This window comes from Megascapheus bottae, chromosome 15 (assembly GCF_031878675.1).
Source record: "Megascapheus bottae isolate mThoBot1 chromosome 15, mThoBot2.hap1, whole genome shotgun sequence".
In the NCBI taxonomy this organism is placed as follows: Eukaryota; Metazoa; Chordata; class Mammalia; order Rodentia; family Geomyidae; genus Megascapheus; species Megascapheus bottae.
In genome coordinates, this window is record NC_143523.1 from 58992581 (window position 1) to 59018216 (window position 25636).

At 41.0% G+C, this 25636-nt stretch overlaps 2 protein-coding genes and 2 pseudogenes across 6 annotated transcripts in view; 2 read left to right on the top strand and 2 right to left on the bottom strand.

The window, feature by feature from the left end:
• LOC150054461 (WASH complex subunit 2A-like) overlaps window positions 1-24445 on the bottom strand; it is a 69729-nt gene extending 45284 nt beyond the window's left edge. For all 4 annotated transcript variants that reach the window (XM_090346801.1, XM_090346798.1, XM_090346800.1 and 1 more), the window contains exons 1-8: window positions 24322-24445; window positions 24113-24235; window positions 22944-23108; window positions 13266-13331; window positions 9925-10098; window positions 4280-4373; window positions 3559-3620; window positions 1956-2003 (exon numbers count right to left, since the gene is read on the bottom strand). In XM_090346801.1, the coding sequence (XP_090202927.1) occupies window positions 1956-2003; window positions 3559-3620; window positions 4280-4373; window positions 9925-10098; window positions 13266-13331; window positions 22944-23108; window positions 24113-24235; window positions 24322-24324 (735 nt within the window). In that variant the 5' untranslated portion in view covers window positions 24325-24445. The remainder of the gene's footprint in view (window positions 1-1955; window positions 2004-3558; window positions 3621-4279; window positions 4374-9924; window positions 10099-13265; window positions 13332-22943; window positions 23109-24112; window positions 24236-24321) is intronic.
• On the bottom strand, window positions 8234-9343 carry LOC150054462 (large ribosomal subunit protein uL15m-like; annotated as a pseudogene).
• Window positions 11626-12243, top strand: LOC150054463 (ubiquitin-conjugating enzyme E2 T pseudogene; annotated as a pseudogene).
• A 261-nt stretch (window positions 24446-24706) lies between the features above and the next one.
• Window positions 24707-25636, top strand: part of LOC150054464 (beta-microseminoprotein-like) — a 32567-nt gene continuing 31637 nt past the window's right edge. The window contains exon 1 of one of the 2 annotated variants that reach the window (XM_090347040.1): window positions 24707-24908. The gene's annotated coding sequence lies outside the window, so the exon portion shown is untranslated. The remainder of the gene's footprint in view (window positions 24909-25636) is intronic. The other variant, XM_090347039.1, reaches the window with a different exon arrangement.

The window sequence follows — 25636 nt, forward strand, 5'->3', positions numbered from 1 at the left end:
ATAGAGCAGTTCATATATGTGCAGGCAAAAATAACATAGAGCATATATTTATTAGAATTTAAAAGAAGAACTCACTCCTTGATAAGGAATAATAGCAAGAACAGGAAAGCAAGAGACTGAAATACTCAAAATGTCATCACTAGAGGAACATGAATAAAGTAAATGTATTCTTCTCTTAATAAGAAAATCAAGTAATAATTAAAAGGAATAAGCTTGCTGATATGAGTAGTTCAGACTTATAATACTACTCTGTCAGCTGAGACAGATCTAAAGAACTATGGTTCAAAGCCAGCCTAGGCAGAAAATTCCATGAGACTCCATCTCCAAAAATAGACACCAAAACCCTGAGCTAGGGTATGGCAGAGTGCCAGCTGTGAGCAAGCAAGCTGAGTAAGCATGAGACCCCTGAGTTCAAGCCACAGTACCAGGAGGGGGAAGAGGGAAGGAATAAGTTGTAAGAGCTGGGAAGCTACTGTTAAAAAAAAAAGTGCAGAATGGCAAATTCAGTATGATTCTGTGTTCCTATCTACCATATTACAACATTTGTGTAGACATAGATCCATTTTATAAAAGCAAAGGGAAAAAAAAATCAAAAAGACACATTTCCGTATCATTAATACCAGTTATCTCTGAAAAGTAACTAAAGACCATTCCTTTTTTTTTTTTTTTTTGCCAGTCTTGGGGCTTGAACTCAGGGCCTGGGCACTGTTCTTTCTCAAGGCTAAAGCTCTGCCTACTTGAGCCTCAGCACCACTTCTGGCTATTTTCTATGTATGTGGTACCGAGGAATTGAACCTGGGTTTTTGTGCATGCTAGGGAAGCACTCTTACCACTAGGCCAAACTCGTGGCCCTGTAAGACTGCATTCCCAAGAGCAGGTTCAGAGTGATTAAACTTCTATGTATGCATTAAACTCTAAAAATAGACTATCTCCCGTATACTGTTATACTACTAGAGTATTACACATCAGCAAAATGAAGTTTAACAAACTCACACTTGCAATTTAGCTACCCAGAAGGCTAACATCTAAGAATGTGGTTCAAAAACAGCCCAGAGAGGAAGTCTGGCTCCTGTTTACTTCCAAATAACCACCAAAAAAACAGGAAGTGGAGCTGTGACTCAAGTAGTAGGTTAGCCTTAAGCAAAAGAAGCTGAAGGATGGCACCCTGGTCCTGAGTTCAAGCCCCAGGAACAGCACCAAACAAAACCCCCCAGAACAGTAAGGTTTACAAACAAACTACAAATAATAATGTCATGTTATAATTTAATGTTAACACATAAAAGCAGAAAAAAATAAGTATTATAAAAAGAATATACTCTTTGATGAATATATAAAAATTAGGGCGCATATAATAACACAGTAAAGTATGATTTTCATCTGTGAGTATCCATTATATATATTTGTTTTGTTTGTGCTTTTTGCCAGTCCTGAGCTTGGGTTCAGGGCATGAGCACTATCCTTGGGTTTTCTCAAGGTTAGAGCTCTAACACTTGAGCCACAACAACACTTCTGGCTTTTTCTATGTATGTGATACCCAGGAATCGAACCCAGGTCTTCATGCATGCTAGGCAAGCACTCTCCACTAGGCTAAACTCCTGGCCCCTGTTTCTACTATATTAAGTTTTAAAACAGAAGAGGTAGATTCATGTTCAATTTGGTCAACAAGGTTTCTTTGATTAAGTCTCCCAATTATGCTTTTAAAAAAAAGAAAAGAAAAGAAAGTCAAATTATGAAACAAAATTGAACAACCTCATAAGTTCTACCTAAGGGATAGCATCCAGTTCCTGAGTTCAAGCACGAGTATAGACACCGGGAAAAAAAAAAATGACATTTTGAAGCAAAATGGGTAAATGTAAAAGAAATCCTCATTTGTCAATGCATCATTCAAAAACAATTTTAGAATATACGCCTGAATTAAAGTTCAAAAATAAATCCACTTTAGTACACAGTATTACCTGGTGTTGGTCATTGTCACTGTGATTGGCAAAATCTTCGTCAGATTCCTATGGATGAAAGATAGTATTGTTGTGAACATAGGTTGTATTTGGGACTCGGACTCACTGAAAACATAAATTCCAGGTCTCAACTCTGAGAAAAGTAGATTGTATTTGAAGTAGAGGAGTAGCTCAGACATACAGTCTCCTGAGCAACTACTAGTCAGCTTAAATACCAAGATGCAAATTGCACAAAAAGCTGCAATGATTCAAGGCATCTCTTCAGCTAACATGATGTTTGTGGTCATTGAAACAGGCCTCATTTGTGCTACTTTCCAATTACTAACCCTTAGATTTAAAGTAAGCACTACACATTTAGTTAGCTTAATAATCAAAAATTAGTTTGTGGGGATGGGAATGTGGTTCAGTAGTAGGTAAATGCCTGGCATGAATGGAGCTCTGGGTTCAATTCCTCAGCTGGAAGTGGTGTTATGGCTCAAGTGGTGGAGTGCTAACCTTGAGAAAGCTCAAGGACAGTGCTCAGGCCCTGAGTTAAAGCCCCAGGACTGGCAAAAAAAAAAAAAAAAGTTGATTTGTGTTCTTTCACATTTTGGACTCTAGTCTCCATTCTTCTTCTTGGTAAGATAGCTAACATCAGCTCAAGAAGGAAACTTGATAATATGCTGCCAGCAATTTGATAAATAGCTATTTCTATAGCTAAAACCCAAGGGTCTAGTAAATGGTTATCTGTTATAGTAAGGTTACTGCTGGGCAGCCTGTTTACTACTGTTACCTTTTGTGTTTGGAAAGGCTAAAGGAAAGGTAGGTAAGGAGCAGACTATAGAAAGATGAATGGATGAGCAGAGAAAAACAGGCACACGAAACTGTCTCCTTTCAGAGAATTTCCATCACCAACTATCCTTCAAGATGTCTCTACCCTTTCCAACAATGAATATCCCATCTTTTCCCACCCCCTATTCATGGGGCTTGAACTCTGGGCCTGAGCACAGTCCCTGAGCTCTTCAGCTCAAGGTTAGCCCTCTACCACGTTGAGCCATAGTACCACTCCTGGTTTTCTAGTGGTTAATTGGAGATAAGAGTTTCATGGACTTTTGTGCCTGGGCTGGTTTTGAACTGTGATCTCAGATCTCAGCCTCCTGAGTAGCTAGGATTATAGGTGTGTGCCACCAGCCTCCGGCTTTGAATAGCCCATCTAAAGGAATAAGTGAAACCCCTAGTCCTTAGATTAGGAGTCAGATTGTGCAGCTGAAATGCAAATGTTCAAGGTGGCAGCAGAGCTAGTGTTTAAGTATCATCTATTTTTTTAGTTTATAGCTTATAGTAAAGAAAAAGTATTAAATGCAAATGTTTTCCCTAGAATTATGTGAAGACTGAATACACTCAAAAAATTATGTTGCAAACAGTGATTCCACCAAAATATCCAAGCCACTTTCTTCTGCAAAAAATGCTGGAAGTGACTGGTGGTAAATAAAGAGAAAGGATAATGGCAAGGAGATGGAGGCAGTTCTCTCACTCTGTCTATGCACATGGCAGGCAGTTAGGCCGCTCAATAAATTCTCTATCTCCCATACACCATTCCCGAGTCACACCAAACAACCCTTACCTCGTCTTCTTTCTCTTCTTCACTGTCTGCAATACTGCCACGATCACTGCCTACAGAACCTTCTGTGAGAAGAGAAAAAGAGTTAGGCAGCAGTATTTACAAGAAGACATCTGTTGTTTTTTCTTGAAGTCTCTAGCTGTCATTCAAAAGCAGATTTAGGTAAAGCTATTCTATTGAATAAAATTTAAAGTGTCATTATTCCAGTAAAGAACTGGAAATTTATATAATCTCAAAATATGGCCCCACAAGATACAAAAAAGAACTCTTCCAAGATGTCAAGGTCATGAAAAGAAAATAGTCTGAGAAATTTATAAGTCTAAAAGATGACTAGGGAGTTTTCACAACTAAATGTGGTTAAAAAAAAAAAAGATTCTGGTCTAAGGTATCAGCGAGAAGTAAAATAGAAAAGGATATCACTGGGACAACTAGCCAAACCTGAATATGACTGAAGATTAAATAATAGGATTCTGTTCAGTACAATTTCCTGGCTTTAATCCTTATGATATCTAAAAAAAGTATGTCCTAGTTCTCAAAAAATGCATGGTGAAATATTTAGGAGTAATGGGGCTTGATGTTTCACAAATAGGTCCAGTAAAACTATGAGAACATATGTGAAGAGGCAATGGTAAAATCTTATCAGCTGGCAAGCTAGAGCTTGTACTATTGTACTATTGTACTACTTGTACTATTACTATGTTGTATAAACAATGAAGAAGAGTACCTTCACTGGACAGCTCTCCGAGTCCTACATCTTCTTGCTCCATGAAGAGCTTTGATCCAATGAGGTAGGGTAAAGGACGATCAATGTACAGATCCTGCAATAGCAACAGGGGCCAGCCATTAACCATCCAAGTTAAAAGTGAATTCAAGTAGTCCAGATGACATCCTGCCCGACCTGGTATCTCAAACAAGTGGCATAATGGAGGGAAGAATAAAAAAGTTGCAGAATTAAAAGTAATAATCACTGGTTTGAAAAAAGAAAAAAGTCAAACTCTAAGTAAAAAAGGTGATGTAAAGCCAAATTTATCACCAAGTGCCCATGACAAACAATACTGCAAAGATCTACAAAAGGTTTACCAAACCAGGTATTGGTGGCTCACGCCTGTAATCCTAGCTACTCTGGAGGCTGAAAGCTGAGTATTGTGGTTCAAAGGCAATCCAGCAGGAAAGTCCGTGAGACTCTTACAAACTACCCAGGAAAGGCTGGTCGTGTGCTGTGGCTCAAGTGATGGAGAACTAGCCTTGAATGCAAAGATGCTCAGGGACAGCACCTAGGCTCTGAGTTCAAGCCCCAGGACCAGCCAAACAACAACAACAACAACAAAACACATTTACTAGCAGTAACAAAACCAGGAAAACCTCACAAGAAAATGTTAAAAAGAACCAAAAGCACAAATTGAAAATTTTAGCAATCTAAATAAATCCTTCTCTTTCAGTACCCTTCCAAAAAGCAGTACCTCAGTGATCTTACAACTTCTTTGAAAAGCTAGGTGTGGTGACACACATGTCTAGTCTCAGTACTCAGGTGAGGCTGAAACAGGAAGATCTTGACTTTCAAAGCCAGCTTGCCACAGTGAGACCCTGTCTCAAAACAACTACAAAACAATTTTTAGCTCACCAGTACTACTTTTTATACTGCATTTGTATGTATATACATTTTGAGAACTTCCATAGTATCTACCAATCTATAAAGAAGCATACTGAAGAAAATTAAAATGGTGCTTTCTGCTGTCTTAGTGGGTGCACGCATCCAGGTTCTGAGTAAAGACAGATAAGGCAAGAAGGGAAGAATTTGATCACTTTTGCTCAGAGCATAGGCTGAGCAACACCACCCAGAAGGTATGAAAAGAAACCACTCAACAGAAACCACTCAAATACCAAGTTAGTGTAACAAAACATCCAAAAGACTGAGAAGGACCTCTGTATGGGAGAGAAAGCAATAGTGCAAGAAACAAAAATAATGTCATCCTGCTCCCTTCTAGGTGTTCAAGACTGCAGAACTTAGAAAAGTGACACTGGTAAAGTAAGACAGCATATGATACATGTTAAGAGACCTGCATTTCAGTCTTCTTGTGGTCCCATGCCTATTATAAACCAGTGAAAGCTCTCAGGTGAACAAAGAACCTTGTCCTAGCAATCCCTTCTATCTTCACAGCTAGAGAACAGATTGCTGACTACACTGAGGCACTATCTTGAGCCATCACCTCTCTTTTTTATTAACAGATCCATGGGGATCAGGAGAGAACAATTCTGATGTCTCACACCAATACCTTTCCCAGGTCCATTGCTGACTTCTAAGACTACACATGCTTGTGCAAACACAAGTTAGCAATTACATCTACTCCAATCTGAAATGACTCTGAAGTTCAAACTGGGAAGAAACGTGCTACTGAATACCAATGTTTTCTTGTGGCATTTTTAAAAATTGTTATTATACAGGTGATGTACAAAGGGGTTACATTACATAAGTCAAGTAAAAAGTACATTTCTTTTTCAATAAAACTTCTTCTGGCTTTTAATTCATGAGGCACCAGGTGTCACAAGGACTCTCAAGACTCATACAGCAGCCAGGTTTACATCAGCAATCCCAGATATTCAAGAGGCTTAGATATGGAGGATCACATTCAAAGCTAAGCAAGAGTTCAGTTTCAGGCCCCAGTACTGGCACACTCTCACATACCACATATATTAATATGGTGACCTTCTGTGTTTATTGTGTTATTGTCATGTGACTTTGGATTGTTCCACTATCTTCAACAGTCCAAGAGAAACAAAGTTTAAGACAATAAACATCTGGTAGGCCAACAAAGAGAATCTCACGGTGGTCCTACTTATAATGATTTAAAGTAGGAAACATGCAAAGTGCCTTCTGACTACTCTTTCTTAGCATAAGCTTACCAGTCTTTCTTAGCATAAGCTACACAATCTTGGATTCTTATCACTCTCCTTTTTTTTTTCCATTTCTGGGCTTAAGCTCAGGGCCTGAGCACTTTCCTTGGACTTTCTCAAGGCTAGAGCTCTACCACTTGAGCCTCAGCACCACTTCTGGCTTTTTCTAAGTATGTGGTACTAAGGAATCGAATCCGGGTCTTTGTGCATGCTAGGCAAGCACTCTACCACTAGGACAAACTCCAGACCATATTAACATTGATTTTTACAATCATATTTCAAATGTCATGTTTAACAAACAAGTATTTAGGAAGGGAATCTCTGTATACAATCACTGGCACTTAGGTTTCAGAACATAATTAAACTTAAGCATTAATCTATGTAATAAAACATTATTTCTATAGCGTACATAGCCCATCACAGAATTAAACTTAAGCATTAATCTATGTAATAAAACATTATTTCTATAGAGTACATAGTCCATCATAGATTTTTATGTCTATGTAGTTCTTAAAGGCCCTCTAACCCTAATTCAAATCTTACCTTTGCCCTAAGGATTGGGAGACAAATGAGGGTACAAAATTTGAGTTACACAGGGTAAAAAAGATCTGGAGATCTATGGCACATGGTGATCGGAGTAGACTGCAGTATGTGTTTATCATACATCTCAGGGTGACAACAAAACAGTAAGTAGATTTTCAAGAGTAGGGTGGTTTAGGTATTCTCACCACACTTTTTTTTTCCTGTTTTTCATTTTATTTAAAAAAAAACTAGCCAGGAATTACTTTATTTCTACTGTAAATTGTCATCAATTATTCAAGGTGAATACAGTAAATTAACCTTTCCTATACTATGAGTACAACATACCCCCCAAAAGCTAAGTAAGCTTACTAGTTCTTGTCTTTTTTATCAAGTGATTCTAATAGCCTGTGTATGGAAGAGTTCACCTGTATTCCCAGCTTCCTGGGAGGCTGAAGCAGGGGGATCATTTGAGCCCAAGTATTCAAGATGTCATCTCAAAAACAAAGGAACAGGGCTGGGAGTTAGGCCTAGCAGTGGAGTGTTTGCCTAGCATGTATGAAGGCCTGGGTTCGATTCCTCTGAACCATACATAGAAAAAAGCTGGAAGTGGTGCTGTGGCTTAAGCGATAGAGCTCTAGCCTTGAGAAAAGTCCAAGGACAGTGCTCAGGCCCTGAGTTTAAGCCCCACAACTGGCAAAAAAAAAAAAACCAAGTGAACAGAAGTGAGTTTAATTTTCTTACAACCAATTGTTTTTTTCGGTTTTCCCACCAACCTCCAATATTGCTGGAAAATATGCTTAGAAGCCATTCATCAGCCTTCAATCATATTCCTAAACATCTCCCTCCCAGGAGAGGGCTCTGGGCAACAGAGCTTCCTCCATGTGCTGATGAAAAGAACACAGCTGCTTACCAGCAGCTGCTCTACCACCTGTTAGTCAAGCTAATTCTCCATTTCTCTTCTTTCTGCTTCACAACAATAACAGGACAAAGCTTAGAGGAGAGCATGACAAAATGAACTAGTTATAATCACTCTGCAACAGACAACCAGAATTTGAATCTTTAATACACAACCCACACAGATTTGGTTCCTATATGCAGTCCTGGCTTTCTGCACTTTTAATTTTAGGAGAAAATGAAAAAAAACTATAATTATAGCGATGGCACACACCATTTGGAGAATTACACATTTGGAGAATACAGTGAGAAACTGTATGTTTCAGTCCTTTTCCTGGTACTATTCCATAACTACCTTCCTGGAAGGAATTCATGAGCTGTAATACCTGAGGAGACACTCATCTGTAGGCTTGAGAATTTTCTTATCTGCCATATTCACCACCCATCCTGGAGCAAGACAAAGAAAATCTGCCTTGGATCTTTCCGTGTACTGAGCATTTTAAAGAGTTCATCTTTAGTGATATCAGGGAGAACATAACCATACTTCTTGGCAAGTTCAAGTCTTGCTTCAGGAAATTTGGCAGGGTAAGCCAGGTAACCTCGGTTCTTGGCATCAGGTAATACAGTATCAGTTCTTCAGGTGGAAGCATTCATTTGTGAATGGGTTGTCCACGCAGAAAGAATGGAATAGGCTTGCACAGAATTTCTAAACTTCTTGGATCATAGAAGGCTGTAGTAGGGGCCAAGAGTTTGGCCTAGTGGTTAAAGTGCTTGCCTAGCATGCATGAAGACCCAGGTTCGATTCCTCGGTACCACATACATAGAAAAAAGCCAGAAGTGGTGCTGAGGCTCAAGTGGTAGAGCTCTAGCCTTGAGAAAGTCCAAGGACAGTGCTCAGGCCCTGAGCCCAAGCCCAGGACTGGCAAAAAAAAAAAAAAAAAAAAAAAAAGGCTGTAGTAACAACACCACCAATTTTTTTCCAATTGCAGCAATGGCTAAGTCTGAAGCCAACTGTACTTCAATGTTAACTTTCACCTGAAATGTGTCAGTACCCTCTTCAACCAGCTGGACTCTATAATCCCTCTTATATGGCTGGATGGTTACACCTCTTCATTGACAAGCTGGGTTAGGTCAATAGGCTGTGATGGATCAACTTGACCCAAATCAATAAGATACTGCAGTTTTTTTATACTCAAAGGATGATATTGTCGTCTGAAGCTATGTCCTTCATTAAATCCATACTTTGGGATTCGGAGATAAAATGGTGTCTAGCCTCCCTCAAAGCCCAATCTGGACTAAGTTCTTCTCTGCCTTTCTCCTTTATGGCCTCGGCCACATTTCCTACCTCTTCTTTGACATCTTGACGTCTACTCAGTTTCCAGGAGCCGGGATTGGGCTTTAAGTTGGTCAGGGACACACGCGGCAAGGTCCAAATCAGATCAAGGGTCCAGGGCCCACCACTCCGACCTGGCCCCACCATGACCCGCTTGGCATCAGGAGGGGGTGCACACCTCCTCACCACACATATAAAAGTTAGCATCAGTTAGGTTTTTCTACAATGTACACATATTTCAAAACATTTACAAATAAGTATATATAGATGATATATATATAAATATATGTGTATATGTAGATACAGATAACTTAAAACACCCCAATTCTTGAAGTGGCACTGTGGCTGAAGTGGTAAAGTGCTAGCCTTGAGCTGAAGAGCTCAGGGACAATGCCCAGGCCCAGAGTTCAAAGCCCCACAATCTACCAAAAAAAAAAAAAATTCAAATCTCATCTTCACTCTAGTGTTCCAGCTATGTCACTTCTCTAAGTACTTATGGTTTTTCATTTAATCCCCTCCTCTCCCAACCTGACAGGAGGAGCTATGACCTATCTAATCCATGAACCATGAAAATCAAGTATTTCTCTCTTAAGGTCAATTTAGAATTGCTAAGAGACACCTTAGCAAAGGATCAGCTTCCTAAAGCATCATACCTGACATAATAATATATACTAAACGTATAATAATAAATATGTTGTAACCAAGTCCCTGAACTCAAGTATCTTTACCTTTGGTTCAAGGATTAGTTCCACTCGCTCATTAACATCATCTTCTTCTGAATCCGAGTTCCCTGCTTTGATGTCAAGTTGCTCAAATGCACTGTCTAGGACTTGTAAACCATAGTTCACAGCCTCTTGGACTTTGGGAATCAGATCTACTTCTTTCTGCTCCCGGGTCTTCTCCTGTAAACACAATACCATTCAGTGATGATCTCCAATGTAGATACCATCTGTTCTCTAAAGCCTACTTTCAAGCTCTGCAACAATCTAAACTAAAAACGTTAGCAGAAGTCACATTCTGCAGAGGCCCTGAAAAGGACTCTGATGCAAGACCATATGTTTTAAATCCCAAGCTTGCCACTTTCTAGACGGTATCAAACCATCTAAGATTCCAGAAACTTAGGTTCCTCGTCTACAAAAACTGAAATGTGAATACTGAGTGATGATTCTGTTAAATAAGCTGTGTAAAACCCCTAACAATGAATGACCTATCATTTCCTCACTTCTTGAAAAGGAAAAAAGGTTATACATTTAAATTTATCATGACTGTATCCTATTAATGGTGTAACAGCAGTCTTGGGAACTAAGAGCTAGACGGATATGCTCCAGAAAGAGATGTGATTTTTCAATTTCAGTTAAGGAAGGTAGTTAATAAATGTATTCCATACCAAAAGAGAGTTAATCTCATCCATGGCCTATCCTGTTTATCATCTCAAAACAATATTCTTCCTCAAGTCTTGCTGAAAAATATCTCCAGGGGTCTCATTCCTTTAAGAGTAGCAGGTCAGAGACCAGGAGCGTGGCTTAGTGCTAGAGTGCTCGCGTAGCATAAACAAAGCCCAGATTACCACATACACAGAAAAAAGCCAGAAGCAGTGCTGTGGCTGAAGTGGTAGAGCACTAGCCCTGAGAAAGCCCAAGGACAGTGCTCAGGTCCTGAGTTTAAGCCCCAGGACTGACAAAAAAAAAAAAGATTTTCCTAAATATGTTGAAACAGACAAAACCCTCTATCTGGGTTCTAATATTCTTTCCCAGTCTAACAACTTCAACTTTAGAATTAATACTTACTGGTAAGAATGCCAGTTTTCTCAAGTGACTTATACCTGTGGCATTCAGGGGGCCTCAAGTGTAGGCACACTAAATCTACAGTCTTTTATCATTTTGATTTGGTAGGATTAAGACTAAAGACTAAAAGAGACAACCTGGTCTTCAAAGAACTCATACAGAGCATACTAGAGCATTAGATAACTCTAGTCTAGAAGGCTGCAAATTATGGGGCTAGGAATGCCGCTTAGTGGTAGAGTGCTTGCCTAGCATGAATGAAGCTCTAGGTTCATCTTCTTTAGTACCACATAAAAGCCAGAAGTGGTGCTGTGGTTCAAGTTGCCTTGAGGAAAAGAAGCTCAAGGTCAGTGCCCTGGCTGAGTTTAAGCCCCAGGATTGGCAAAACAGAGAGAGAGAGAGAGAGAGAGAGAGAGAGAGAGAGAGAGAGAGAGAGAGAGAGAGAGAGAGAGAGAGAGAGAGAGAGACACAGACACAGAGAGAGAGAGAGAGAGACAGACACAGAGAGAGAGAGACAGAGAGAGAGAGAGACAGAGAGAGGAAGCGCGAGTGCGCACATTACTGTGGTACGGTGAGTTCGTGCAGTCCATCTCAAGCATCCATTGGTGTAAAGTGGTAAACTGTGTAGGCTCATTTTACTTGGGAATCATGCAGAAAGCCTCCTGGCTGAAAAGAAAACTTCAGATGCTAGCCACAGATCCTCCTCCAGGCATCACATACTGGCAGGAAAAGGACCAAATGGATGATCTTTGAGGTCAAATATTAGGTAGAACCAATACACCTTATGAGAAAGGTATTTTCAACCTGGAAGTTACTATTCCTGAGAGGTACCCATTTGAACTTCCACAAATTAGATTTCTGACGCCTATCTATTATCCAAACATTGACTCTGCTGGAATGAGTTGTCTAGATGTTCTCAAATTGCTACCAAAAGGTGCCTGAAGACCATCCACCAATATTGCTGCTGTGTTGACCTCTATCCAGTTGCTCTTGTCAGAACCTAACCTTGATGACCCACTCATGGCTGACATTTCCTCAGAATTTAAATATAACAAGCCAGTTTTCCTCAAGAATGCCAGGCAGAGGACAGAGAAACATGCAAGGCAGAAACAGAGGGGACATGAAGAAGAGGTGCTTGATGATTTACGAAAGACTAATGGCTCTGAAGTATATAACTCATTACAAAAAAGGAAGGCCAGGCAACTAGGAGGTATAGAAAAGAAATTTCACTCTGATATTCAGGAAGTTTTTCTTGATCCATATTAGTTAATATGTTCTTTTGACAAGGTCTCAATTGCTTACTTCTCTTGAGTTTCTTTTATTTATCTTGTGAAGACTTTTTAACCTGAAAAATAATCACCCAATGTTAAAAAAAAGAAAGAAAAGAAAACGCTGCAAACTGAATCTCAGTCTATGACCTGTGTCTGTGTATCCACTGAATTAAAAATAGCCTCTAGGGGCCGGGAGTTTGGCCTAGTGGTAGAGTGCTTGCTGAGCATGCACAACGCTCTGGGTTCAACTCCTCGGTACTGCATACATTGAAAAAAGCCAGAAGTGGTGCTGTAGCTCAAGTGGTAGAGTGCTAGCCTTGAGGAAAGCCCAAGGATGATGCTCAGGCCCTGAGTTAAAAGAAAAAAAAATAGCTTCTAGATTTCTAAAGGGTTAAAAGAAAAAATGGAAGAGGACGACGTGGAGGTGGAAAGAAAAGGAAAGTGGAAAGGTAGAAGGGAACAAAAGAGAACAGATACTGGCCTATGTGGTTCATAATCATATATTACAATTTTTCTTTTTTCTTGGCTGGTCCTGGGGCTTGAACTCAGGACCTGGGTGCTATTCCTGAGCTTCTTTGTGCTCAAAGCTAGTGCTCTACCACTTGAGCCACAGTGCCACTTCTGGCTTTTTCTGAGTAGTTTACTAGAGACAGAGAGTCTCATGGACTTTTCTGTCAGGGCTAGCTTTGAACTAAGATCCTGAGATTTCAGCTTCCTGAGTTGCTAGGATTATAGGTATAAGCCACTGATGCCTGGCTATTACAGTATTTGTTATCTTACCTTTTTTTTAAATTGTAGGGGCAATTATTTTACTCTTACAGAAAAAGTTTGCTGATCTCTTCTCTGTTCTTATTCCAGAATCCTGAAGTTTAATCTCCATATGATCTTAGAGACTAGATGCCATTTCCCTGACATCCACCCCCCAGACCATCACCACACTGTAACTCTGTTTTTTTTTGTTTTTTGTTTTTTTTTCAGGGTCAGGAATTCATCCAAAAAGCAATTTAACACAAGTACCTGCTCCGCTTTTTCTGCTGTCTCTGTCTTGAGCACCGGCTCCTCCACTTCTTCATCATACACACGCTAAATATGGAAATAAGTTTATTTTTAAAAGGTCAAAACACCATTTCAAGTAAGTCATTACATAAGAATTCAGTATGTTTGGGATGGGAGAAAGAATAAAGATGAAGAAGGAAATGGTTATTAGCAAATTGCTGAGATTACTACAAGTGAGTCATAGATGAATAGCAAAGAACAATAGTTAATGCTCAAAACTAAAATTTAAAATATGAGAAGGGGTATCAATGTTGGAGAAGTAATGTACCCACTATCTGATGAATGTAACTGTAACCCCTCTATACGTTACCCTGACAATAAAATATAATTAAAAATATCAAATTTAAAACAAAAGCTACAAATGACTAGGATATAAGAAAAAAGATTAAGCTCATGGCTAACCAAAAAATAAAAGCACAAAGATGACCATTGTTACCTTTTCAGCTAACCCTGTGCTTAATGCTGAGGAGTAATGACACAGACTCTCGGTCAAGACCACTGAGAAAGGTAACTAATCTAATCAACTATATTAACTAGATACATGTGGGTAATAGAAATGGCCACAATCTAATCAAATGTTATTGCTTCTAGAATTTTTGTTACCAGTTGCCTTGAACTCAGGGCCTGAGCACTGTCCTTGGGCTTTCTCAAGGCTAGAGCTCCTCCACTTGAGCCACAGCACCATTTCTGGCTTTTTTTCTATGTATGTGGTACTGAGGAATTGAACCCAGGTCTTTGTGCATGCTAGGCAAGCACTCTACCACTAGGCTAAACTCCTGGCCCATGCTTCTAGAATTTTTGAAACTTGGTTCCAAGAATAATCAACAAAACCATGAAAATGGCTATTGATTGGATGCTCGTGTTATCACAAGAACAAAACAAGATAATCATCAAATTCACACAGAAAAGCTGAAGTTAAAAACAAATACCTATGATAATTATGAAGGTATGGGACTTGCCCTTCTAAGACATTAAATAAGCACTCAAGTGTTCTTTTTTTTTTTTTTTTTTTTGCCAGTCCTGGGCTTGAGCTCAGGGCCTGAGCACTGTCCTTGGACTTTCTCAAGGCTAGAGCTCTAAACACTTGAGCCTCAGCACCACTTCCGGCTTTTTCTGTATGTGGTACCGAGGAATCAAACCCGGGTCTTCATGCATGCTAGGCAAGCACTTTAACCACTAGGCCAAACTCCCGGCCTCAAGTGTTCGTGTATGTTTAATTTCCTTCCATTCTTGGAATGGAACCCAGGACTTTGCTTAGGCTGGACAAGTACTCTACCACTAAGCTACATCCCCAGCCAAAGCATATTTGAGATTTATAATATTTAAAACAATAATACTGGCATTTAGCAGAGGAAAATTCATGAAGGACTGAGGCCAGAAAGACCCATGATTACATGGAAACTTGAGTTTATATTCCCACACCTACACATATTCATGTAATTCAATGAGGAAAATAGCTATTCAGTAAAGATTACCTATGTGGAAAACAAGTGAAATTCTCATTACACATGCATACATTTACACATATCCACATATCTGTCAAAATTAAAAGGCAAAGACACAAGTCCTCAAATGGTTTATAGTTTAGGGGAAGGGATGTGGTGGGGTATGGAATTGGCACCTCTGAAGCAAATGTGACAAAATATTCAAATCAACTGTTAATGTTAAATGTTACGTTCTTATGATTGGTGGTCATTATACTTTTGTATGTATTTGAAATATTTCATGAAAAAGTGACATGAAAGGATTGTTAAAAAGTGTAACATTAGCCGGGTGTGGTGGCTCATGCCTGTAATCCTAGCTACTTCGGGGGCTGAGATCTGAGGATGAAGGTTCAAAGCCAGGCTGCGCAATACAAAGTGAGACTCTTTCCAATTAATCACTAGAGAATGGGAAATGGGGCTATAGCTCAAGGACAGGGCGGTAGCCTTGAACTGAAGAGCTCAGGGACAGTGCCCAGGCCCAGGGGTAGGGTGGTATCCTTGAGCTGAAGAACTTAGGGACAGCACCCAGGCCCAGCTCCATGACCCTCTCCCCCCCCCAAAAAAAATATAACACAGACATACAACAGAATTAAAATTCCTCACCTCAAAAGGAAGCAGTAAGAATGGCAAATGGACACATGAAGAAATGTTCAACATCTCTGGCCATAAAAGAAATGTAAATCAGGGCTGGGAGTTTGGCCTAGTAGTAGAGTGCTTGCCTAATATGCATGAAGATTCAGGTTCGATTCCTTGGTACCACAAACAGCTAGATGTGCTACTGTGGCTCAAGTGGTAGAGCTCTAACCTTGAAAAAACCCAAGGACAGTGTTCAGACCTTGAGTTCAAGCCCAGGACTGGCCAAAGAGAAAACAAAAGAAAAAGAAATGCAAATCAAAGCAACACCCCAGTTAGAATTGCCATTATCAAGAAAACTAACAGTAATACATTCTGGTGGGGATATGGACAAAAGAGAATGTTACTGTTCTCTTGGATATGTAAACTTGTTCAACCACTTTGAGGTTCCTCAAAGACTAAACATATAGCTCCCCTATGACCCAGCAATCCCACTTCTAGGCATTTATCCAATAGGACATAAACAATGCCATACTAAAGCGTTGCGCACAGCCATGTTTACTGAAGTACTGTTTACCAGAGCCAAGATATAGAATCAATCCACTGATGTCCCTCAGTGGATGAATGGATCAAGAAAATATGGCATACATACACAAAGGAACTCTACTCATCCATCAGTAAAAACAATATTGTACTATCCCTAAGGAAATGGAAAGAGTTGGAAAAAAGCATATCAGGCAAAGTAAGCCAGATCCAAAGAAACATAGGTTACACTGTTTCTCTCATTTGTGTTAACTAGAATGTGCCTATAAATCTACATAGAAACACACTGAAACACACACATACACACACACACACATACACACACACACACACACACACACAGTGACATGATAAATTATATAGGTCACTAGACACTCACACACTGAAGCCAACAGAGGATATGCATAGCAGTGGTGGACAAAGGCTCTATAGCTACATGCTCATATAAAATGAGCTCCAAGAAAAGGAAATGAGACATTTTTTAGTTGCTCTTGTTGATGTTTTTGTCTTCTTTTTCTTTTGTCTCGTTTATTAATTTGTTTGTATTTGGGAGGATCAGGGGAATACAGAAAAGGTGGAACAAAGATAAACAAATACGACAGTGGTACTTAGACACTGTGGAAATTGAACTGTAGGTGAGGATGCGAAAGAAAAGCTGGGAGAAGGAGAGGGAAGAATCGGGAGAGAGTGAGGGAAGACATAATCCAAAAAGAATTGTAGTCATTATCTGATTCATGCTAACTTAAACTCTTCTGTGTATCAACTCTACAAAAATAATAGAAGTAAATTACACACAAAAAAATTAAGTTCACAAGGTCTCATTAATGTGTAAAAAGGGGTCAGTTAACATTTAAGAAAAACATGAGCTGACTAACACAGTGTATCAGGCTGTCATTCTAACTACTCAGGAGGCAATGCCCAGGAGGACTGCTGTCTTTTGTGAGATACCCATTTCAACACAGCGTGGGTATGGTGGCATGTGCGGACACAGTGATACATAGGATCATTGTCTGTGGCTGGTCCCAGGAAAAACTATGAGATCTTATCTAAAAATAATAACTAAAAAGAGATGGTGCTCTGGTTTAAGTGGTAGAGTGCCTATCTAGTACACACAAGGCCTTGAGTTCAAGACTCAGTACCATTAAAAAAAAAAAAAGCCTGGAGTTGGTGGCTCATATGTATAATCCTAGCTACTAGAGGGGTTGAACATCTGAGGACTCCAGTTCAAAGACTCTAATCTCAAATTAACCACCAAAAAGCCATAAGTGGAGCTTTGAGAGTGGTACCCAGGCCCTGCCTCAGGACCTGCAAGCATACAAACATACACATACACACATACACACACACACATACACACATACACACATACACACACACACACAGAGACAGAGAGAGAAAACTACAGGCAGAAAATAAATCCACACATAAATTCAATGTTCACTGGCTGCTTAATTTGGAATGATGAGATACTTAAGTTTTTTCAGTAGGTTTAATTTTTTTTTTTTTTTTTTTTTGCTAGTCCTGGGCTTGAACTCAGGGCCTAAGCACTGTCCTTGGGCTTTTCTCAAGGCTAGCGCTCTGCCACTTGAGCCACAGCACCACTTCCAGCTTTTTTTCTATGTGTATGGTACCAAGGAATCTAACCTAAGTCTTCATGCATGCTAGGCAAGCACTCTTACCATTAGGCCAAACTCCCGACCCCAATAGGTTTAAATTTTAAGTATGATGACTGCAAGTAAATGGATTTGGATAACTGTGCCAACCTATTTTCCTCTCGAGCTGGTAAATTGCAAGTGATTCTTACTTTTTCTCCCAGTTCTTTTTTTTTTTTTTTTAAATTTACCACTCCTGGGCTTAAACTCAGGGCCTGAGCACTAGCCTTGGGCTTTTCTCAAGGTTAGAGCTCTACCACTTGAGCCACAGCATCACTTGCAGCTTTTTCTATGTATATGGTACAGAGGAATCAAACCTGTCTTCATGCCTGCTAGGCAAGCACTCTACCACTAGCCCCCCTATTTGTTCCATAAAGATCAAAAGTTAATTTGATAATTTCCAAGAACAAGAAAAAAAAAGTAAATAAATCTTAAAATTAAGACTGTTAAGGGGGCCGGGAGTTTAGCTTAGTGGTAGAGTGCTTGCCTATCATGCACAGAGACCTGGGTTCGATTCCTCGGTACCACATACATAGAAAAAAGCTGGACATGGTGCTGAGGCTCAAGTGGTAGAGTGTTATCCTTGAGAAAGTCCAAGGACAGTGCTCAGGCCCTGAGCCCAAACCCAGGACTGGCAAAAAAAAAAAAAGACTGTTAAGATAGAACAGCTACCAAGCTTCCTTCAGAATTTACCCAGTAAGACCTTTAATCTGAAAGACTTCCACTGAATTAGACTACCACCTAAACCCTATTTTTCCTCTATTGTTAAAATCTCCCCAAAACATTAGCAGACTGGAGATGGGATGTCAAACATAAAATCTAAGAAACCAGCTAGGACCAATGCTCACATCTATAATCCTAGGTTCTCAGGAAGCTGAGTCCGAAGCCTGTCGGGAAGGGAATGTTGTGGAGACTCTCTTCTCTAATTAATCACCAGAAAAAGCCAGAAGAGGAGCTATGCTTGAGCCACAGCTCAATAGCCTTGAGAATAAAAGCTTAGGGATAGTGCCCAAGGCACCTGAGATCAAGCCCCAGGACTGGTACAAAAAACAAACAAAAATCTAAGAATCAACGAATTTAGGAAGAACTCAAAGTTATGGGGTCTTTGGAAGAACAGCAGGACTATGCATCACAAACACTTCACAGCAAATAATCCACGCTGAACCCTTTCATTTTCCGATACTATCTAAAAGCTTAATAATCATCTGTTTCTTCAAGAGAAAGGCAGAAGAATAAAGGAAGGGAAGGGAATGACGAAAACAGAGCTAAACAGTACAACTATACAGGATCTTTAAATTCCATTTTTGAAAAAATAAACAAAAATTTTTAATTTCACAAAGCTAAAGATTTTGAAATCATTGGCTTTTAAAAAATCCTCAATTAGGACTGGGAGTTTGGTCTAGTGGTAGAGTGCTTGCCTAGCATGCACGAAGACCCAGGTTCAATTCCTCGGTATTACATACATAGAAAAAAGCCGGAAGTAGTGCTGAGGTTCAAGTGGTAGAGCTCTAGCTTTGAATAAATCCAAAGACAGGATGCAGGTGCTGAGCTCAAGCCCAGGACTAGTTAAAAAAAAAAATCCTCTGGGCCAGGAGTTTGGCCTAGTGGTTAAAGTGCTTGCCTAGCATGCATGAAGACCCGGGTTTGATTCCTCGGTACCACATACATAGAAAAAAAGCCAGAAGTGGTGCTGAGGCTCAAGTGGTAGAGCTCTAGCCTTGAGAAAGTCCAAGGACAGTGCTCAGGCCCTGAGCTCAAGCCCAGGACTGGCAAAAAATAAAAAAAAAATAAAAAAATCCTCAATTAACTTAAAAAAAATGAAGTCATTAACCATGGCACTCAATATCAGGGGAAAAACTCTTAAATTAGCATAGAATTGGGTCACCTACTGATTAGACACTAAAACCCTGGCTTATGCTAATTAGCCTCTTTTCTTCCTTCAGAGTCCCCTTGTGAAACTTTAGGAATGTACTAATTTCTCTTGCTCTAAAAGTCCTGTCCTTGCTCTAGAAAGCCCAGATTCTTTAACACTAAAGTGTTGTATATAACTGTGTAGCTGCCTCTGAGGTTAAGAAAAACTCAGAAACCTGAGTTCTTCCCATGAATGGACCCAAATGGCATCACCATTCTAGCATGAACTGCAACACATGAGCTCCCATGTCAAGGTAAGAAAATGCTTAAGAAGCCAAAAACTGCTACAGAAATTAGAAGCAAGTAAATTCTTTTCAAACTTCTGTTCAGCACTAACTGCTCATTCATCATCAGCTGTTCTGCACACAAATTATAAGAACTTATACTATTTGGCTTTCTGGTAATGGTATCAGCATATCTAAAGAGGATTCTAGCTATGGTTTGGAAAGAGGCATAGGACTTAACATTAGGGAAACAGAGAGAGGTGGAAAACAAGAGGTACTAGGAGAGAGAGATCTGTTATCAGGATGGGTTCCAGTGGAAGAGGGTTGAGCTAACCAAAAGAGTAAATGAACATGAATATGGATGAAATGGCTTGTTTTCATCAATGAAAACAGGACAATAAGGCAGATGGAAGTTGTACTGGGAGGAAGAAAAGGGGTAACAGAGAGTGATGGAGGGGACAAGATCAACAGTACACAAAAAAATGGACACAAATAAGCTATTACCAAAACAAATTCCACAAAAACTAGACCATGAAAACAAAGTCTCTATGAAAACTTCACCAATAAAGAAAAACTACAAGACCAGGAGTTTGGCCTAGTGGTAGAGTGCTTGCCTAGCATGCACGAAGACCAGGGTTGGAGTCCTTGGTACCGGAAGTGGTTCTGAGGCTCAGGTGGTAGAGCTCTAGCCTTGAGAAAAGTCCAAGGATAGTGCTCAGGCCCTGAGCTCAAGCCCAGGACTGGCAAAAAAAAAAAAACAAAAAACTGCAGGAAAAAAAAGGCTATGATTCAGAATATGGAGTTTATGCTGCCCCCTTTTTGCACCACTATGGACTTGATTTGGTATGTATCCAGTACCCATCTGGTACAGACTATTGGGTATGAAAGAGATCTGTACCTTGCCTAGTTTGGAGCTGAACAATGTATTTACCAGGGAAGTAGACCCAGGTCCCCTAAATGAACTCTTTCTGTGAGACAAATGCTCAGAACCAAACAAGTCCTGTGAAGATTACCAGAAAATAACTGACTACAATTGAGTATTCCTAATCTATAAATCTGAAATCCAAAACATTTGGGTTCTGCCATATCAAAAAGTTGTGGTGTTTGGAGTGTTTCAGGTTAGGGATGTTGAACCTATAAAATCTATGCAGATATTCCAGATCTGAAAAACTCTGAAATCAAAAACACTTCTTGTCCCAAGCATTCCAAATAACAAACACTTGAACTGTACTGACTTTATTTGCATATTTGTAATATTTCAAACAAGTCTCCCTTTTCCATTAGAGAGAATTAGCAAAGAGATCTCTAAGACCTTCACTAAAATCTTTCACACAAACCTCTCCCAGAATGCTACAAAGATTTCGCATTTCAGCCTGAGCCATCAAAGCCAGCATAAACATGCTATACAAAATGTGAATGTGGCGTTACCACTTTTCTCCTAATTTCAAATTGTGGGCTTCGTACCTTATACCTAACATTCTCAAGGAATACCCTAATTCTTAAATTGCTTTTTCACAAACTAAAGCTGGTGTTCAAATATCAAACACTCTTTGAGAAACCCAAGTTAGCCTATATAAGCTTCTTTTCCATCCTCCTATCTTAACAGCTTTCATTTGACTAAGTCAGCTCCAAGCATGGCCTACCTTCCTGCTAATTACTCTAGCATAATAGAATTATACTATTTACCAAGGCAGAGGATATACAACAAATAGAAACAAACACTGAATATTCCTGGCCATAAAGGAAATACAAATTAAAAAGAGTGAGATTACACCTCAATCCAATTAGGATGGTCATCATAAGAACACTAACAACAGAAAATACTGGTTCCTCAAAATACTATCATAGAATCCAGCACTGTTATTCTTGGCCATTTATCTAAAGGAATAAAGGCTGGTATATAGTAGAGCTACCTGCACATCCAGATGCCTAAAATTTGATGAATGGACCAAGAAAATGTGGTACATACACACAATGGAATACTGAAGAAATGAAATTATGTCATTTGCAGGGAAATGAATGGACCTTCATGTTAAATGCAGGCTCAGAAGGACAAAGGACACATTACCCCTTACATGTGGATCTTATACCTAAAATATTCATATACATAGTACATACAGAATTTGTGTGTTTGGGTATGTACAATTTACTAAAGCATATTATATATAAGCGTGTCACACTATGATGAAAGCGCTTGAACAATTAACATGCACTTTAGCAAAAAAAGAATAGGAAGTTGATATACGCCTTTCTGAGGTATAGGCATTAGTGGAAGAAGACAGGCTAATGAGGAGGAGGGAAGAGGGTATATACAGATAAAATACATATATGTCTGAAAATGGAGTAAGGAAACTTGATGAGACTGGTTTGGGAAAGGGGAAGGAGAAAGGAAGAAGAATGTTGAAGGGATGATTATGATCAAGATAATCACTTGTTGAACTGAACCCCCCTGAATAATTCATTTATATTAATAAAAAGTAATACATATATATAAAAATAACACACCAGAAAAAGTTCATCTCCCTAATTTGCCTATGTATTCTTAGCATCTAGGAGAAAATGTCTACAAATATGACACAGTGTATCACAGATTTAACCATTCTATGAAAACTTCTAAGGATATTCCAAGTAGACATAGGTATCACTTTAATGCAATTTATCCCACTATAATGGATTTAATAACTGAAGCCACAAGCTGGTGAAGGGAGAAAATCCCTATGTGGCCATCACAAAATGTGCCATAGCAAAGCTTGTCTGAATGCCACACTCAGCCCAGCTATTTTCTTTTAAGACAGAAAGGCTGAAATGAAGAAAATCTATCATTACAGTTTTTTTTATAAGGCTTTAAAAAAAAACCCACAAACTTAGCTGTGGCTCATACCTATAATCCTAGGTACTCAGGAGGCTCAGATCTGAGGATCACAGTTCAAAGCCAGCCCAGACATGAAAGTCCTGAAAGTCTGTGAGACTCTTATCTCCAATAAATCACCAGAAAACTGGAAGTGGCATTGTGGCTGAAGGGGTAAAGTGCTAGCCTTGAACTGAAGAGCTCAAAGACAGCACCAGGCCTAGGATTCAAGCCCCATAGCTGACCAAAAAAGGAAGAAAAAAGCCAACAAACTTTGCTAAACTTGGCAAGAACAGCTATGTCCATCAAAATTTAACAGCTAACCTAATAATAAATCGTTAACACTATAACAGCTCTTGTTCCTCCAAAAGGAACTGTAAGCCTGATGTAACTAGATGACTTACATTTTCAATGAACTGGGTATTAGACAGCATGAGGAAGTCATTAAAAACATTATGAAGGCGACAATCTGTAGCTTTTGTCTCCCGAATTAGTCCATCCACCTGTTTCTTGATTTCATGGGTCCTGGAGATAGTCTGCTGTGAGAATTCCTGTAGAAACTGTAATAGCTATTAAAAAATAAACATACAGTACTATTAGTATTTACATATTCTGTGACAAAACTAAGAAAAACCCCTACTCTTTCGGTTGTGTGTGTGGCAGAATTTAAAAGGGATGAAGCTTTTGAAAGATCAAGGGGCACTGAAAACAGCAGGACAGCACATCAGAAAGTAATATAGAGCTGGGCGTGGGTGATTTATGCCTGTAAACCTAGAAGCTGAGATGAGGATCACAGGTTCAAGCCAGCCCCAGCAGGGAAGTCCTTGAAACTCCTATTTCCAATTAACCAGCAAAAAAAAAAGTGGAAGTGGGGCTGTGGTTCAAGTGTTAGAGCACCAGCTTTGAGTAAAAAAAAAGCTAAGAGGCAGCTCCTGGGCCCCGAGTTTGGGCTCCAGTTATCAGCACACAGGCACACAAAATAGTCACTTGCTATCTCATTTCTGAGGGAATATTAAGGCTTATACAGTTGTCATTCTACAAGAATTACAGACAAAGTGAAACATAGCACAAACAAGATGATTGGGAGGGGGTGAGGAGAGAGAAATGTGGTACAAAAACATGAGAAGGGGTATCAATGTGTGAGAAGTAATGCACCTACTACCGGACGAATGTAACTGTAACCACTATATACATTATCCTGACAATAACAATATTTTTTAAAAAATAAGATGAGACTGTGGAATTGCAGTTTTGAGCGTTTGGATCCACGAGCCTGGAAGTCTCACTCAAGGATATTCGCTTACTGAGTTCCCAGCTGCCTGTGTTTAGTCCAGGTCTCAAGAATGCCCCAGCACAGATCTGCCCTCCAGGACAGGGGTCCAGGCACCGCCAGGGCACCCTGTGTTGTGCTGTGGGTACAGCCTCCCCCCTCCCCTCAGGTGCCCGGGGACAGCCTCGAGGGCGAGGAGGGGATGCGTGTTCCCAAGACCGCGAGCCTTAGGGTGGGCTGTGGGCAGAGGAATCGGCCCGGGCCCCGCTCGCCGACCGCGTCACCCCAGCGCCCGCCGCTCACGCCCGCGTCGGCCGCCAGCGACCAGCTCTGGCTGCTCCTGCGAATCTCCTCCACCGACCAGGGCCGCTCCCACACGGGCTCGGAGGCCGGCGCCCGCTCCGGGTCTGGGGTCGTCGGGTTCATCTGCAGAGGGAAGGACGAGAGAAACGGAGCTGAGTCTGGGGGCGGCGGCGGCCCGGGCCCCGCCCAGCTTCGCTCTCCCCTCTCACCATCCCGTCAGGACGGTTCGGCGGGCTCTGGACCAGAGACCACGACCCGCCGAGAGATGAGAGATGCGGAGAAGCAGAACCCCTAACCCGCGGCCGAGGGGAGGCGGAACGGGGTGGGGAGAGGGAAACTCACGGCAATCACGTGAGCTTTGCGTCACGTGACTGGCGCCACACGTGACCGCGGCAGCCGCGGGGAGGCACGCAGGCGCGTGGATGGACGTGGTCTGGGGCGTCGGGGGCGGGGCGTCGGGGGCGGGGCGTCGGGGGCGGGGCGTCGGGGGCGGGGCGTCGGGGGCGGGGCGTCGGGGGCGGGGCGTCGGGGGCGGGGCGTCGGGGGCGGGGCGTCGGGGGCGGGGCGTCGGGGGCGGGGCGTCGGGAGCGCGGCGCGGGCGGGAGCAGCCGGGGTGGCCTGGCGCCGCGCGAGTCGCGTGTCGGTGCTTGTGACTGAGCTGGGCTGCTTCGCGGCTCAGGCCCGAGTGGAGACGGGGCCCACGCAGCCTGGGGCTTCCCGCCCGGTGCACGGAGGATGCGGCTTTCCTTCGCTGCGCCGTCTGTGGCTGCGTCCCGGAGTGTGAATCAGTCACTTTGTAAGTGGGGATTCCCTGAGCTTCCTGGGCCTGCTGGTCTGCTGGGTTTCAGCTCATTGACATCTCAGATCTTCGTTTTCAAAGCCAGCTTTCACCTTGAGACAGGAAAAAATAAAAATTTCTTTTTGTCAGTCCTGGTGTTTGAGCTCAGGGCCTGAGCACTGTCCTTCGGATTTCTCGAGGCTAGAGCTCTGCCACTTGAGCCTCAGCACCATTCTGGGCTTTTTTCTATGTATGTGGTACCGAGGAATCGAACCTGGGTCTTCATTCATGCTAGGCAAGCTCTTTACCACTAGGCCAAACGCCCGGCCCCGGAGCACATTGTTAATTCATCCTTATCCCAGCTCCCCACTAATACTTGCTGATGCTGTGGGGCTTATGTCCCCACCTTGTAGGCTCCTTTCTGAGTTGCCCGTGTCCAATTTTTAAAAAACAACTCCCAATTGATTTCTCCTCAGGACAGTTCATTTAACTTCTCCAACTTCTCAGATAAATGAAGACGTGTCTTGCTAGGATGTGGCAGGATTTGTAAAGCCGTTAGCAGGCCATTTGGCATAGGGTATGCACTCTGAACCTTGCCATTTCCCCAGGTACCTTGTTTTCTATATTTGTATAATTTTATCCCTAAAGCATTTCATTCATATGTATATTAAGCTTTTCTTTCATTAGAACTGACATGGTATTCTCAGTACTCACCAAACACTTTATATTTAATTATCACAATAGCT